Source organism: Babylonia areolata, chromosome 21, assembly GCF_041734735.1.
Source record: "Babylonia areolata isolate BAREFJ2019XMU chromosome 21, ASM4173473v1, whole genome shotgun sequence".
NCBI lineage: Eukaryota > Metazoa > Mollusca > Gastropoda > Neogastropoda > Buccinidae > Babylonia > Babylonia areolata.
Genome location: NC_134896.1, coordinates 12,720,573 through 12,738,116, shown reverse-complemented (window position 1 = coordinate 12,738,116; position 17,544 = coordinate 12,720,573). Strand labels below are relative to the sequence as shown.

Sequence of the window (17,544 nt, the reverse complement as noted above, 5' to 3'; positions counted from 1 at the left end):
GTACTCTTGATCTCTTTGTGAGTGACTTTTCCGTATTGTTTCGGTTTTGTTGTTGTTGTTTTTTGTTTTGTTTTTGTTTTTTGGTCCCATGTTCCATTTTTTTTGTTATATCACTCATTCCTTACTTTTTTGACACTTTCTCTTTTCTTTCATTCTTTTTTTTTTAATACTTTTTTTTTTTGGGGGGGGGGGGTACCTGTGTTGGATGTTAGATACGAAATAAACGAAGGGTCTATGTCCACCACCTGAAATAAACGAAGGGTCTATGTCCACCACCTTGATTATTACTGACCAGACGCTGTTAAATTGTAGTAATTAGAATTGTGTCCTCAATAAATAAATAAATAAATAAATAAAATTAAGGTAAAATCTGGCCAAAGACAATGTCAATGACTGTCGTTGCTGGAGAGCATTGTGCGGTCCCATTAACTGCAACACAACGCAAACGCAACGCAACACAACGCAACGCAACGCAACACAAACACAACACAACACGACACAGCTAGGCCGGACATGGCCTCGGCCAGGTCTGAATAATGTCATTCAAGACTGGCCAGGCGAGTATCAGCCTAAAATGGTGTTCGTCCTTGAGTTGTTCTCTTATGTAATGAGTCGATTGGTGCCGAAGTCGGTGCGTGCATATTGACCCGAGAAGTGTTATGTCTTGTCTACTGGTAGCGCCCTTGGTCATGTTACGTTTTTCGTGGGTAGTGTCTTGATCATTTTGTTCGTGGGTAGTGTCTTGATCATTTTGTTCGTGGGGTAGTGTCTTGGTCATTTTGTTCGTGAGTAGTGTCTTCATTTTGTTCGTGGGTAGTATCTTGGTCAATTTGTTCGTCTTGGTCATCCTGTTCGTGGGCAGTATCTTGGTCATTTTGTTCGTCTTGGTCATCCTGTTCGTGGGTAGTGTCTTGGTAATTTTGTTGGTCTTGGTCATCCTGTTCGTGGGTAGTGTCTTGGTAATTTTGTTGGTCTTGGTCATCCTGTTCGTGGGTAGTATCTTGGTCATCCTGTTCGTGGATAATGTCTTGATCATTTTGTTCGTCTTGGTCATCCTGTTCGTGGATAATGTCTTGATCATTTTGTTGGTCTTGGTCATCCTGTTCGTGGGTAGTGTCTTGGTCATTTTGTTCGTCTTGGTCATCCTGTTCGTGGATAATGTCTTGATCATTTTGTTCGTCTTGGTCATCCTGTTCGTGGATAATGTCTTGATCATTTTGTTGGTCTTGATCATCCTGTTCGTGGGCAGTATCTTGGTCATTTTGTTGGTCTTGGTCATCATGTTCGTGGGTAGTATCTTGGTCATTTTGTTGGTCTTGGTCATCCTATTCGTGGGTTGTGTCTTGGTCATTTTGTTCGTCTTGGTCATCCTGTTCGTGGGTAGTGTCTTGGTCATTTTGTCCGTGGGTAGTATCTTGGTCATTTTGTTGGTCTTGGTCATCCTGTTCGTGGGTAGTGTCTTGGTCATCCTGTTCGTGGGTAGTGTCTTGGTCATTTTGTTGGTCTTGGTCATCCTGTTCGTGGATAGTGTCTTGGTCATTTTGTTGGTCTTGGTCATCCTGTTCGTGGGTAGTGTCTTGGTCATTTTGTTGGTCTTGGTCATCCTGTTCGTGGGTAGTATCTTGGTCATTTTGTTGGTCTTGGTCATCCTGTTCGTGGGTAGTGTCTTGGTCATTTTGTTGGTCTTGGTCATCCTGTTCGTGGGCAGTATCTTGGTCAATTTGTTGGTCTTGGTCATCCTGTTCGTGGGTAGTGTCTTGGTCATTTTGTTGGTCTTGGTCATCCTGTTCGTGGGCAGTATCTTGGTCAATTTGTTCGTTTTAGATGGTGTTCGTGGGTAGTATCTTGGTCATTTTGTTCGTCTTGGATGGTGTTCGTTGGTAGTATCTTGGTCAGTTCGTGGTTAGTGCGTCCTGGTCATATGTTTTTCGTGGGTAGTGTCCAGGTCACTTGCTTTACGTGGGTAGTGTCTAGGTCACTTGCTTTATGTGGGTAGTGTCCAGGTCACTTGCTTTACATGGGTAATGTCCAAGTCACATGCTTTACGTGGGTAGTGTCTAGGTCATATGCTTTACGTGGGTAGTGTCTAGGTCATATGCTTTACGTGGGTAGTGTCCAGGTCATATGCTTTACGTGGGTAATGTTCAGGTCATATGCTTTACGTGGGTAATGTCCAAGTCACATGCTTTACGTGGGTAATGTCTAGGTCATATGCTTTACGTGGGTAGTGTCCAAGTCACTTGCTTTACGTGGGTAATGTCTAGGTCATATGTTTTTTCGTGAGTGGTGCCTTGGTCATAGCAGTTGGTTTCCTCGTCATGTGTTTTTCGTGGTTCGTGTCTTGGTCATTTGTTGTTCTTGAGTAGTGCCTTCGTCATAATCTGTTCGTGGGTGATGTCTTGTCATTATGTTCGTGGGTGAGTGACCTCATGGTCATGTTATTGTTCGTTGTTTATCATATTGTTTAGTGGATATGTTTGGGTTATATTGTTGGTGGGAGATGTCTTTATTATATTGTTGGTGGGAGATGTCTTTGTTATATTGTTGGTGGGAGATGTCTTTGTTATGTTGTTCGTGGGAATGTCTTTGTTATGTTGCTCGTGGGTGATGTCTTTGTTAAATTGTTCGTGGGTGATGTTTTTGTTTTGTTGGTCGTGGGTGGTCTGGAGCGTGTGAATTCTCTCCAGTGTGTGTGTGTTCGTGGTTTTGTTTACCGGAGGATGTCCGGGTTTGTGCTGTTCGAAAATTAAGGCCATGCAAGAGGAAGTGAATAGTTTCCGTGTTCGTTAAGACCCCCCTGCCCTCTCTCTCCCCCCCCCCCCCCTCCCCCCCCTTCCCCCCCTCCCCTCCAATCCTCTCCTCCCTGTGGGGTTAAGTGTACTTCGTTGACAAACACACTGCGTCAAGTGAGCTACAGGTCTCACGTGCACGCTGTTCGGTCCGTGAGCTGTGCCGCCATGTTAAACCCTTCACTGTGAAAGTGGGCATGTTGACTGTTTAGTTCGTGTGTGTGTGTGTGTGTGTGTGTGTGTTTGTGAATGCACGCGCGCGCTTGCACGCACAAAGAGGGATTCACCTCAGACACCAGCACAATGATAATTATTATTGTCCATTAATTTGCTGACCATGATTGATTGATTAGAACGCGCAAAGCTTTTAGCCCCAACCCCCACACCCCTCCCGGAACCCCCAACCCTCCCCTCGCCTTTCATGATCTCCATCATCGCTCCGCCTCCAACACCGCCCCACGCCCCCCACCTCTATTTCCCACACCTTTTCGCTTCTCTATCCACCCACAGCTCAGGTTGTGGCGGGGATTCTGTCATACTCGACAACCTCAGAGAAGGACTTACCAACCAGCCACCTAAGCTATATAGCGCTGGTTGTTTCCTGTTGATTGGGCAATCAGTTGTTTATAATGTCGTTGAGTTTCACTGTCAGGCGTTAAGTGCATGCATAATTTGTATTTGTATTTGTATTTCTTTTTATCGCAACAGATTTCTCTGTGTGAAATTCGGGCTGCTTTCCCCAGGTAGAGCGCGTCGCTACACAACAGCGCCACCTCTTTTTTTTTCTTTTTTTTTCCCCCTGCTTGCAGTTTTATTTGTTTTTCCTATCGAAGTGGATTTTTCTACAGAATTTTGCCAGGAACAACCCTTTTGTTGCCGTGGGTTCTTTTACGTGCGCTAAGTGCATGTTGCACACGGGACCTCGGTTTATCGTCTCATCCGAATTACTAGCGTCCAGACCACCACTCATGATCTAGTGGAGGGGGAGAAAATATCGGCGGCTGAGCCGTGATTTGAACCAGCGCACTCAGATTCTCACGCTTCCTAGGCGGACGCGTTACCTCTAGGCCATCACTCCACACCTTGTTTGTGTACCCGTCAGAGTGGATTTCTTCTGAGAATTTTGCCAGAGGACCACACTTGTATTGCCATGGGGTTATTTTTTTTATTTTTTTTTTTTATCAGTGCGCCAAGTGCGTGCTGCACACGTGATCTCAGTTTTAGTGTCTTATTCTTAACGACGAGACGCTCAGTATGAATTTCTAGTCAAACTTGGGAGAAAGCGTGAGACTGGGATTCAAACTCAGACCCTCACGGGCACTGTATTGGTAGATATGCTTGTACACTGTTCTGCCACCTTCCTCCCTCCTCGACAGAGAGGAAACGTGGCATTGCCTGACAGCGTGACGTGTGTGTGTGTGTGTGTCCAGCCTTTTAAACATTACTGCTGTACATATATGTCCAGACTTTTAAACATTGCTGCTGTGCATATATGTCCAGCCTTTTAAACATTGCTGCTGTACATATATGTCCAGCCTTTTAAACATTGCTGCTGTACATATATGACCAGCCATTTAATCATTGCTGCTGTACATATATGTCCAGCCTTTTAAACATTCCTGCTGTAAATATATGTCCAGCCTTCTAAACATTGCTGCTGTTCATAAATGTCCAGCCTTTTAAACATTGCTGTTGTACATATATGTCCAGCCTTTTAAACATTGCTCCTACACATGTATGTCCAACTTTTTAAAACATTGCTTCTGTGTACAAATGTGTAAACTTTTAAACAATGCTGCTGTACATATATGTCTGACCTTTTAACATCGCAGCCATGCATACATGTCTAACCTCTAAAACATTGCTCCTATACAGATATTTCCAATTTTAAACATTGCTGCTATACGTAAATGTCTCACCTTTTAAACATCGCTGCTGGGCATATATGACTGATCTTTAAACATTGCTGCTATGCATACATGTCAAACCTTTTAAACATTGCTGCTATGCAGACATGACCAACCTTTTCACTATTCCTGTTATGAGACATGTATGTTCAACCTTTCATACATTGCTAACACACATTGTATGCCTAACCTTTTAAACATTCCTGCTATGTATACATGACCAACCTCAGTTAAAACATTGCTGCTATACACGTATACGTCAAAGATTTTGAACATTGTTGCATTGTATGTATTTCTAACCTTTTAACTTGCTGCTTCATCTTTTAAAACGTTTCTTCCCTTCTGTTTTTTTTTTCTTTTCCCAAAACCCTCAATGCTGACGCCACCACCAACCACTACGACCACCAACCACCACCACCGGACGTTGCAGGCCAGGAAGGCGCCTTCAAGAAGATCAAGTCAGAAGGAGCCAGCCCCGTCTCACTGTCCCTCTCCCTGTCCTCCTCCTCCTCCTCCTCCGCCTCGGCCTCCGCCGCCTCTTCAGCAGCAGCAGCAGCAGCAGCGGGGGGAGGAGGAGGAGGAGGAGGTTCCTCGGGCCTGGCGCCGCCCGGAGGCCAGCCGCCGCAGCAGTCCCCGCACGTGCAGCAAGCCAACTCGTCGTCCCCGGCCCAGGGGCACACGCCTAGCACGGGCACCTGCCCGACCCCGGCCCGGCGCCGACACCGGACGACGTTCACCCAGGAGCAGCTGAGGGAGTTGGAGAACGCCTTCGCCAAGTCGCACTACCCGGACATCTACTGCCGCGAGGAGCTGGCCCGCATCACCAAACTGAACGAGGCCCGCATCCAGGTGAGGAGTGGGAGGGGAGGCGTGGGGTAGGGGGTAGGGGGTAGGTGCGAGGGTTGGGGGGTGTGGGTTGGGGGATGTTCGGTGGTTCGTTTCGGTTCGATTCTGATGAATTAAGTCATGAATAGTTCTTCTTTTTTTTTATTTTAATTTCTTTTTTTTAAACACACACGGACATACAAATATACACAGACACACACCAGAGCGACTCATTCTTTTGTTGTTTTTTTTCTTTTTTTTCTGTTTTTAACTTATACAAGCAATGCTTGTTTCTTGCTTCGCTTTGCTCGACGTGAATGCTGTTCAGGAAAAAAAAGTGTTATATATATATATATATATATATATATATATATATATATATATATATATATATATATATATATAATTTATATACACGCACACACACACACACACACACACAATACACTGCATCCAATAAAACTAGGATGGTCTGTCCATCTCCTGACCATGAGGAACATTTCTCTGGTGTTTCTGAAAGCCATTGTCATATCATGTCGTGAGATCTACGAGGTCTTGCCAACCTGACGTGTCTTTGTGGAGATCCCATGGCCCACACTGAGAACGGTGCAAGAGCCCCCCGCACAGAGAGAACTGTGTGTTCTGTAGCACTCTGATGCCCTGCACTCCTGCTCTGTAGCACTCTGATGCCCTGCACTGTGCTCTGTAGCACTCTGATGCCCTGCACTGTGCTCTGTAGCACTCTGATGCCCTGCACTCCTGCTCTGTAGCACTCTGATGCCCTGCACTGTGTTCTGTAGCACTCTGATGCCCTGCACTCGTGCTCTGTAGAATTCTGATGCCCTGCACTGTGTTCTGTAGCACTCTGATGCCCTGCACTCCTGCTCTGTAGCACTCTGATGCCCTGCACTCCTGTTCTGTAGCACTCTGATGCCCTGCACTGTGCTCTGTAGCACTCTGATGCCCTGCACTGTGTTCTGTAGCACTCTGATGCCCTGCACTCTGCTCTGTAGCACTCTGGTGCCCTGCACTGCTCTGTAGCACTCTGATGCCCTGCACTGTGCTCTGTAGCACTCTGGTGCCCTGCACTGTGTTCTGTAGCATTCTGATGCCCTGCACTCCTGCTCTGTAGCACTCTGATGCCCTGCACTCCTGCTCTGTAGCACACTGATGCCCTGCACTCCTGCTCTGTAGCACTCTGATGCCCTGCACTCCTGCTCTGTAGCACACTGATGCCCTGCACTCCTGCTCTGTAGCACACTGATGCCCTGCACTCCTGCTCTGTAGCACACTGATGCCCTGCACTCCTGCTCTGTAGCACTCTGATGCCCTGCACTGTGCTCTGTAGCACTCTGATGCCCTGCACTGTGCTCTGTAGCACTCTGATGCCCTGCACTCCTGCTCTGTAGCACTCTGATGCCCTGCACTCCTGCTCTGTAGCACACTGATGCCCTGCACTCCTGCTGCTTTTTCTTCCTCTTCTTTCCTTTCCCTTTGTTCTTTTTTTTTTTTTAATCTATTTTCATTTTATTTTATTATCATTATTATATTTCTTACAGTAAGAATATGTCTGAAATGATTCTGTGCCTTTAGTACATGAAAATCCATTCATACACTCAGTTTTTCTCTGTGAACCCAGTACAATGCGCAGAACACACACACACACACACACACACACACACGCACGCACAAACACATGCGCACGCACACGCACGCACAAACACATGCGCACGCACACGCACGCACACACGCATGCAAGCGCAAACACACACACACACACACACACACACCGAGCAAGATTGTGCTTAATAGCCCCAAAAGCACAGACAGTTAATGAAAATAATTCTTACAGAGTCGAGATATACTTACTCTGCCTCTCGAGAACCTATACATTTCAGTGCGCGCGCGCGCGCGTGTGTGTGTGTGCGTGCGTGCATGTGTGTGTGTGTGTGTGTGTGTGTGTGTGTGTGTGATGTCTGTCTTCAAGCAAAGAGTGGAAATGAATAGTGAGTAAGGATGAAGGGATATAGGAAAACAGAATTGTACAGTGACTGGTTTGAGTGAGACACTAACGCTGAGCTTTTTTTTTTTTTTTTTTTTTTTCATCATAATTATTATTTATGTATGTACGCTTATATATATATATATATATATATATATATATATATATATAGAGAGAGAGAGAGAGAGAGAGAGAGAGAGAGAGAGAGAGAGAGAGAGAGATTTTTTGTTTCTCAAGGCCTGACTAAGCGCGTTGGGTTACGCTGCTGGTCAGGCATCTGCTTGGCAGATGTGGTGTAGCGTATATGGATTTGTCCGAACGCAGTGACGCCTCCTTGAGCTACTGATACTGAAGAGACAGACAGACAGACTGGACCGAGGGTCGAAGAGCACACCTGTACCATCAGATCACACAAGGTCTGTCCTGTCCACCATCCGTTCACAACCTTTCCGCTTGAATTCTAGACTGTAGTTCTTCATGGCATTCTTGGAAAACGTTGTCAAGACAACACAGGCCCTTTGCTTTAACCACTATGCGCGCTCCCTTCAGTACGCACGAACTGATCTGTCTCACCGTTGGGTGACGTCGTCCGGAAATGCCCCCCTGCTCCTGGGGGGGTGGGGGGGGGGGTCCTGGACCTTCTCCAGCAGCTTTACAAGGGGGGAGGAGGTGGAGAGGGGGGGGGGCGGGGCATTTCCAGCGACCTCACCGAACGGCGAGACAGATCATCACCTTTCCGTGACGCCACGCCTCTTACCTTTGAGGGAGGTCACAGGATGTGAGCATGCAGGACCAACTCTGAGGTCCTTCCTTTATTGTAGGGCGGCCTGGCTGTTCTTCATCTCCAGAAGGTGTGAAAAACAGCGGTGGAAGGTGTGTGTGGTGGGGGGGTAAGGTGCGGAGGGGGGGGGGGGGACTGTCGGGTAGACGCTAACAGAAGGTGTGATAATTTATAGGAAGGTTGGTTGGTTGAAGGGGTTTGGGAAGGTGATGTTCTCATGGCGTGATTGACTTCTTCGCGCCGATAGATGCTTGGGACACGGACATTAATATTTATAGGTTTGTGGGTTTTGGGAAGGTGATATTCTCATGGCATAACTGACTTCGCACGGACGCGCGCGGGACGGACGGTCACCTGTTTCTTTTACATTTTCACGTGAACTATGACAATGTGGCATCCATGTATTATCATTATGATGGCTGTCACAGCCACTGAACCATTGTTGTGGAGGGACGTGGACGCGGCGGCGGTCCGTAGAGAAAAGGTTTCCTGGCTTGAGAAGAAGCGAAAATTGCTGTTCATATGTGTGGCATTTAACTCACTCCAGACGTACAGCCAGACTTCTTCATTTCTTTCCCTTATAACAGAGACCATGTCTAATAGCCAGTGTTTCTTTCCCCCCTCCCCCCACACTCACACCCCCTCGGCCCCTCCCCCTTCCCCCACTCCACCCGCCCCCCATCTGATGTCCAGTGAGTGTTCTGAAAAGTCCAACCTATAGCTTGAGTCCTTAGAAATGTGGTATTGTTCGTTTTCATCCGCGTCTTCAATCTTAGAGCCTTCTGTCACAGATGATTTCAATGCAATGACGTCAGCAGCAGTAAAACGGCTGCCTTCGTCGCTTGTTTTCTCATTCGTACCGAATGGGTTAAATTGATATTTCACGTTTCGGTCTGGTTTCACGTGTTTCCGGTATTAAAAAGAATAAAATAAAATGATTGATTGATTTTTCAGTTAGATTTAATCAGTTAAAAACTGAACTAATGACAGTTTCTGATCAAATTGTTCCAGTTACACTGCCACTGCGATTTGGAGAAACAGTCTTACAGGAAACAGTAACCCATAAACACCTAGGAGTTTTCATTCAGAATAACTGTAAATGGGATAACCACGTTAGGTCAGTTATATCAAAATGTACAGTTCTTATCGCTTGTCTCCGTTCATTCAAATATCGACTCAGTCGTAGATCCCTTGAAACTATGTACAAATCGTTCATCATGTCCCACTTCGATTTTACAGACATTATTTGGGACAGCTGCACAGATAAACTAGTTAGCTCAGGACTTAGAAAACCTTCATTTAGATGCTCTTAGAACAATCGTTGGAGCGATTCGTGGCGCAAGTCACCAAAAGCTTTATGTTGAGTTTGGATTTACACCTTTGAAGGAAAGACGTCGTCGTCACAAGATCATTATGTACAATAAGATTGTTAACAGTTTTGCCCCTCTTTATCTTATCAAACGCTTACCTCAACTTGTGTCCGATGTTAACCCCTACCACCGTAAAAATCCCTTGGAGAGACAGGTCCCTTACTGTAGAACAGCACTATATAAATCTTCCTTCTTTCCTTCAACTAATGGAACGAACGATCTGCCTGATGTAATTAAACAGTCGGATTCCTTTAGCTGTCTTAAACGTTTTGTTAGTACCACTGATACCATAGTACCAAGGTATTGCTATTTACCCGACAGACTCACAGAAATAGTTCTTTGTAGGTTCAGACTAGAAATGAGCGAGCATGACCTATTTAAACGACATCTTTCAGACAATTCGTCATGTGCCTGTGGCTCTGCAATTGAAGATGTACCTCACTATCTGTGGCGATGCCCTCTTCACAACGAGGCTAGAGCCCAGACGATCGACCTTCTGTCAGATGACGTTAAAACCGATGCTTCAGCCCTTATATTTGGAAGACGAGATAAGACTATAGAGGGAAATAGAGAAATATTTTTTGTTGTAGGAAATTTTATTAATATTTCTGAACGTTTTGAAATGGACTGATGTGTGTGTGTGCGTGCATTTGCACGTGTGTGTGTGTGTGTGTGTGTGTGTGTGTGAGTGCATATATATATATATATATATATATATATATATATATATATATATATGCATATATCATGACACATGACTGCTATTTACTTGATCAATATAAGCTGGTGGCGCGGCATACTTGTAAAGTTCCCTTAAGGTTCAGCAATTTAGAATTTGCAATGCGTAAGCGAATGCGTCATTTTGACTCCCCCCCCCCCTCCCCCCACCAATCCCCCCCCCCCCCCCCCCCCTATTTCTGCTTGTTTCACTTATTATTTATTATCTTTTGCCTTTCATTCCAGCTCGTGTTCTTTTATTTCTAAACTGCAGCAATAACCAGTCTGGAGCACGGTTATAAGCTTTGCCTGTTGTGCTCTGACTCATATGTAATACGGCTGCTATGATGATGTTTCTGTGGAATAGATTTGTTTAAAAGAGACAGAGAGACAGAGATATATATACATTCTGAAGTCCCTCTGTCAAGACCTTAAAATAGAAAATCACCAAGCGTCCTACCTACACCTACTGCCCCCCCCCCCCCCCCCACACACACGCACAAATATCCCCTCATATCTCCCTCCCACTCCCCCCCTACCCCCCTCCACCCTCCCCCGTCTCCCTTCCCCCCTCCACACACACACACACACACACACACACAAATCTTATCATTTTGTTACGCAAACAGTATGACCTATCCATCTTATACAACCGTTTGCATGAAACATCGTCATCACCTTCGTCATCATTACAAAAGCTACCCTCTACTTCCGCCGCTGTTGCTTTTGTTGTAAATCGTTGTTTATCTCAACATTTCTGAGGCAGCGGAATCTATTAGTTATCAACCTTTTTTTCTTTTTCTTTTTTCTCAAGGCCTGACTAAGCGCTTTGGGCTACGCCGCTGGTCAGGCATCTGCTTGGCAGATGTGGTGTAGCGTATATGGATTTGTCCGAACGCAGTGACGCCTCCTTGAGCTACTGAAACTGAAACTGAGGTAGCAGATCTTTATTAAGAAGACACGACCTGTATTGCCATTTTGTAACATCAATAAATACCTTTTGAATAAAGTATTCCTCTCTCATGGATGAGGGAGCTAAAATAATAGAAAAAAAATCAACTGAAATGATCTGTTATGAGAAGATTTCTTGAACAGAGGCGGCTGCGTATGTAGCACAGTGCTAATCTGTTCTAGTTAACTAAATGTTTTCTTAATGCAAGGGATTAAAAAAAAAAAAACCACAGATTATCATTAATGCGAGAAGATATCGTTAACGGAGGGGTTGGTTTTTTGTTGTTGTTGTTGTTGTTGTTTTTTTTTTTGTTTGTTTTTTACAAGCGTGATAGGCGTATAGGACTCGTATTCTGTATTCAGTTTGCCTTTTGCTTCAAAGCAAAGACAAACAATAACAGCATAAAACAAACATTGGACAAGGGTTATTGTCAGGGTTTTTTTTCCCCAAAAGGATTTGCTAATTAGGAGGGGAAGAAAAAAACAACAAATAAAAATGAAAACAACAAACAACAACAACAACATAAAATATCGGAAAATTGTTATCGTGAGTTGTTGGTTTTAAGACTAGTATACTAATCTGTGTCCAGTTGTCTTTTTTCTTTTTTTCTTTTTTTCTTTTTTTTTCTTTTCTTTTCTTCATTCAACAACAGCAACAAAAACAGCAAAAAACGACAATCATTATTGCGAGAAGATCTCTTCAACAGAGGTGTCGTCGCCCAGTATTAGCTGAAGGAGAGAAACTGTGCGGGCTAATCTGTGCCAACTTGAGTTTTACCACTTGCACAACAAGACAGACAAGACAGCACCACCGCCACGGCGACACACTAATTAAAAGACCCGATGCCGCCAAACTGCAACGAGCAGGGCAGGGGGTTGGGAGGGGGCCGGGGGGACGGGGGGCGGGGAGGGGGGTGGGGAGCATGGAGGGGCATATAGAGAGGACAGGGCGAGAGAAGAGAGGGGAGGGGCGGAACGGACGATTATGACAATAATTAACACGCACGCTGTCGCTACGAGGAAACTCCAAGGGGAGGGAGGGTGGGAGGGAGAGAATCTTTTAGGGAGGATGAGGTTAGGGGGGTGGTAGTGGGGGTTGGGGGGGGGGTAGGAGATGAATTGTAGGCGGCAATACAATCCCCAGGACTAAAGAGAGAGAGAGAGAGAGGGAAAGAAAAAAAAAAAAAAGAAGTCAGGGTGTAAGGGAGACTACGCTCCGGCACCATCCCCACCTCCTCCTCTCCTCCTCCCTCCCTTGCCAAAAGCTGAGAAGAAACCCCGGGGCAGTTCCATTTGGATAGCCTGGCAGCCAGCCGCCATGTTGACGGTTCGAGTGCTGTAATTACCTCCCCCTTGACGTTCCCAAGCGATCGGAATGCTCTCCCCTTCTACCTCCTCCCCCCCCCCCCTCTCCCCCAACCCCTCTTCGTCTCGCGCTGTCACGCGGAATCTCGGCGACAGACGGCGCCAAGGGCCGAGGCTTTGCAGGGGGGAAAGGGGGGTGGGTGGGTGGGGGAGAGGAGGGGGGGGGGGCGGAGGACTATTCCCTGCGGAGGGTCCAGGGCTAGGCGTCTGACAGCTCCCAGCTCGCTCGTGGCTCCTGCACAGTTGGTCTGCTAATGGGGCGAGGGCCCCCGCTAAACCCCTGCACTGACCCGCCGGGACCCTGCCCCTGCACTACCACCACCACCACTACAGCCACCACCGCTGGAAACGTCAGTGGTATGGTTGGGTTGCTGGTTGTGAGGTTGGGGTTGGTTATCGGCTGGTTTGGTTGTTGGTTGTTAAGTTAGGTGTTGGTTTGTAAGGTTAGGGTTGGTTATCGACTGGTTGGTTGTTAGGTTAGGGTTGGTTGTTCGGTTAGGGTTGGTTATCGGCTGGTTGGTTGTTGGTTTTTAGGGTTGGTTGTAAGGTTAGGGTTGGTTATCGGCTGGTTGGTTGTTAAGTTAGGGTTGGTTATCGGCTGGTTGGTTGTAAGGTTAGGGTTGGTTATCGGCTGGTTGGTTGTTGATTGTTAGGGTTGGTTGTAATGTTAGGGCTGGTTATCGGCTGGTTGGTTGTTAGGTTAGAGTTGGTTATCGGCTGCTTGGTTGTTAGGTTAGGGTTGGTTATCGGCTGCTTGGTTGTAGGTTTTTAAGGTTGTTTGTTAGGTTAGGGTTGGTTATCGGCTGGTTGGTTGTAAGGTTAGGGTTGGTTATCGGCAGGTTGGTTGTTGGTTTTTAAGGTTGTTTGTTAGGTTAGGGTTGGTTATCGACTGGTTGGTTGTTGGTTGTTAGGGTTAGTTGTAAGGTTAGGGTTGGTTATCGGCTGGTTGGTTGTTAGGTTAGGGTTGGTTATCGGCTGATTGGTTGTAAGGTCAGGGTTGGTTATCGGCTGGTTGTTTGTTAGGTTATGGTTGGTTATCGGCTGATTAGTTGTTGGTTTTTAAGGTTGTGTGTTAGGTTAGGCTTGGTTATCGGCTGGTTGGTTGCTGGCTGGAAAGGAGGAAGGCAGGCTGCAGAATGATTGTTAAGACGCTCATCTGCCGATACATTTTCTAGTCCGTGAGGGTCTGTGGAGGTTCGAATCCCCCCCGGTCTCAGTCACTCTTTCTCCCGAGTTTGACTGGCAGGAAAAATCTCCAACTGAGCGTCTAGTCTGTTCGAATGAAACGAAAAACCGAGGTCCGCGCGTGCAGCATGCACTTGTCCGTACTGAAAAAAAAGAACCCGTGGCAACGAGAGAGTTGTATTCTGGCAACAAAATTCTGTAGGGAGAATGAATCCTACATAAGTACACAAATGTATCTTCTTCTTCTGCGTTCGTGGGCTGCAGCTCTCGATCACGTTCACTCGTATGCACACGAGTGGGCTTTTACGTGTATGACCGTTTTTACCCATGCCATGTAGGCAGCCATACTCCGCTTTCGGGGGTGTGCATGCTGGGTATGTTCTTGTTTCCATAACCCACCGAACGCTGAATGAATTACAGGATCTTTTAACGTGGGTATTTGATCTTCTGCTTGCATATACACACGAAAGGGGTTCAGGCACTAGCAGGTCTGCACATATGTTGACCTGGGAGATCGTAAAACTCTCCACCCTTTACCCACCAGGCGCCGTCACCGTGATTCGAACCCGGGACCCTCAGATTGAAAGTCCAGCGATTAACCACCCGGCTATTGCGCCCGTCACACAAATATATTATATGCGTACACTCAAGGCCTTACAAAGCGCGTTGGTCAGACGAAATTTCTTCATATAACATCACTGATTACACCAAATCGATCGCTTTGAGAATAAACGCACATTCTGAAACACAACAAGCAAGGCTAAATCAACCGCAGACTGAAAATTTTAAAACAAACAACCAAAAACACACAACAACAAAAAAACTGACAATGCTTCTTCTCATGATGTCACAAAAGAAGACCGCAAACTCTTGCTTGGAACAGTGCTCCCGGGAGTGGCGGCGCTTGTCACGTGTCAGCACGTGCAGCCAATCATATAGGCACACGACCCGGTCACGTGCAGTGCTGGTGGATCTCGCCGTCGAAGCGAGAAAAAGGGAGCTAATCCACACGGGCGGAACATTCCTTGTCCAGAGTTCATCGCCATATTCTTTTTTTCTTTTTTCTTTTTTTCTTTTTTCTTTTTTTTTTTTTTTCTGAACAGAATACATGATGAGTGAGATAAGAGTTAAACAATCGATGTGAAGGGAAAGGAAAATTGTTATGGTGCATGGAAAAAGATGAACACGACACTCACGCATGCAAAGAAATGCACACACACACACACACACACACACACACACACACACACACACACACACACACACACACACACACAAACACACACACACACACACAACATAAACACAAACACATTCACAAACACACACATGGACACACACACAAACACATAGATACAAAAAGTAGGCACGTGAGCGCTCGTGGGTGAACACACACGCACACGTGCACGTACGCACGCACACACACACACACACACACACACACACACACACACACACACTCCACACGCGCATGTACACGTACACGTATCACCACTACCGGGGTTGTTTTAACGGTGAATAATAAATACAAACATAAATTCACAAACACTGAACAAATCAAAAAAACTCGGCGATTTAAAAAAAACAAACCGACTGTTTCGAACGCGAAAAGTGGAAGGGTATATAAAACGCTGTGAAAGGGTAGGTACGTGGAAGACAAGAGAATACTTGATGGTGGTGGTACCGAAAGTATGCTCCAGGGTGTCATTATAGACCTTTTCAGCTAACACCATTGTTGGAGGAAAGTTGGGATTGACGACTACAGCGAGGGGAGGGGAGGGGAGGGGAGGGGAAGGGGAGGGGGAGGGGAGAGGGAAAGAGCGGGAGAGTAACGGAGGAGTGTGTGTGTGTGTGTGTGTGTGTGTGTGTGTGTGTGTGTGTGTGATAAAGAGTGTGCTGAAAATGGAAAAGAGATAGAAGGAAGAAAAGAGATAGAAAGATATCTAGATAGACAGACAGAATAGAATAGAATAAACAGAATAGAACAGTATAGTACAGATTTTATTGTCATGAAACCTCAAGGTTTATAAGACACAAGTGCAATGGTAAATGAACAAATGATGATCATCCTCATTGTATCCTCCCTTCCTGAGCGTCAATGTGCATATTATGATTATTATTATATCATTATCATCATTGCCCCAACTGTGTGTCTTTCTCCACCTCCTCTGTCCCACGCCAAGGCACCAACCCCCCCCCCAAGACCCACCCCCTCACCCCACCCAACCCCACCACCGTCCCAGTCTGTGGACGTGATATATATATAGATATGAAACAGAGCACTGCACTGTTGCTGGAAACTTGTTGTGGCTACCCCTTACTATTATTGTACAGAATTGGATGTGCATCGATGCTCTGCTATCATTGTACTGCCACCAACTGCACTGTACTGCCGCCGTTCTTTTTCTGTCTCTGGACCTTGCGATTGGAATGAACTTCCTCTTTCGCTTCGTCAAGTCTCCACACTCAGCTCTTTCAAGTCTGGCTTTAAAAAACCCACCTCTTCCCAAAATAGCCTCCCTTGCCTGCCTCTTCCTTGTCTTTAGTTTCTACAGTTTTAGAGTTATGCATGCGTGTGAGTGACTGGTGCGAAAGCGCTTTGATTTGTCTCTGCACAAGATCCAGCGCTATATAAATACCATTATTATTATTATTATTAACTTCTTTAAGTAATTTTACGGAGTCCCCTGTTAATGCTAATGCTGTTATCTCTCTCCATACGAACGGCGAAAGAGACGACGTTAACAGCGTTTCAGCCCAATTACCATCATCAAAATATTGCAAGCGGAAGGCTCTTATACTGAAGAGGTGAATGTTGACAAAGAATACCACAGTTCTGACGACGGAAGCTAAAGGTTGGGTCATTCAGACACCCACTGGACATCCGAGGGGTCTGTGTAGAGGAGAACAGAGGACTGGCCGTACTGAGTGAGTTAATTAATGGCTAACAAGGCTTTAGCAGTGCGTTGTGTGCCTATGCGTATGCTAGACTTTGCGGCTGCATGTTGTTTGTGTGTGTGTGTGTGTGTGTGTGTGTGTGTGTGTGTGTGTGTGTGTGTGTGTTGTTATTTTCAGCATTGTAGCATGTAAGGATCAGTAGACGGGTTTCGATATTTTCGTCCATGAAACTGCAACTGCGAACATCCATTAATTACAATACTTATTCCATTAAATAACACACACACACACACACACACACACACACACACACACACACACACACAATTCGGAGTTAACAAAGTCTGAAATAAAACCTGTTAAAAAAAAAACCCAAAAAAACCCCAAAACAAACGACTGACAAACAAACAACAAACCTGTCTACCACGACCACCATCATTTTGCACACACTGAACTGAACTGTCTCAAATGAACGGGTTCAAAACAAAAAGCAAACAAACAAGACTTCTCAGTCGTGGCTGTGTTTGTGTGTGTGTGTCTGTGTGTGCCGTGGAAGCTGCGATACGTAGCCTAGAAATGAGTGTGTGGAGGAGGGGGTAGAGGAGGTGCAGGGTCATGTGTGTGTGTGTGTGTGTGTGTGTGTGTGTGTTGGGGCTCATGTACGTTTATGTGTATTTGACTGTGCTTTCATATGTATGAAACTGCATGTTTGGTGCATATCTGTTATGCATGTGTGGGTGTATGTGTGAATGTG

General features: G+C 45.8%; 1 protein-coding gene across 1 annotated transcript in view; it reads left to right on the top strand.

The window, feature by feature from the left end:
- Positions 1–2,407: 2,407 nt before the first annotated feature.
- LOC143296556 (homeobox protein unc-42-like) overlaps positions 2,408–17,544 on the top strand; it is a 67,939-nt gene continuing 52,802 nt past the window's right edge. Inside the window, exons 1-3 of the mRNA XM_076608579.1 lie at positions 2,408–2,417; positions 5,127–5,239; positions 5,369–5,545. Coding sequence (XP_076464694.1) covers positions 2,408–2,417; positions 5,127–5,239; positions 5,369–5,545 — 300 coding nt within the window. The remainder of the gene's footprint in view (positions 2,418–5,126; positions 5,240–5,368; positions 5,546–17,544) is intronic.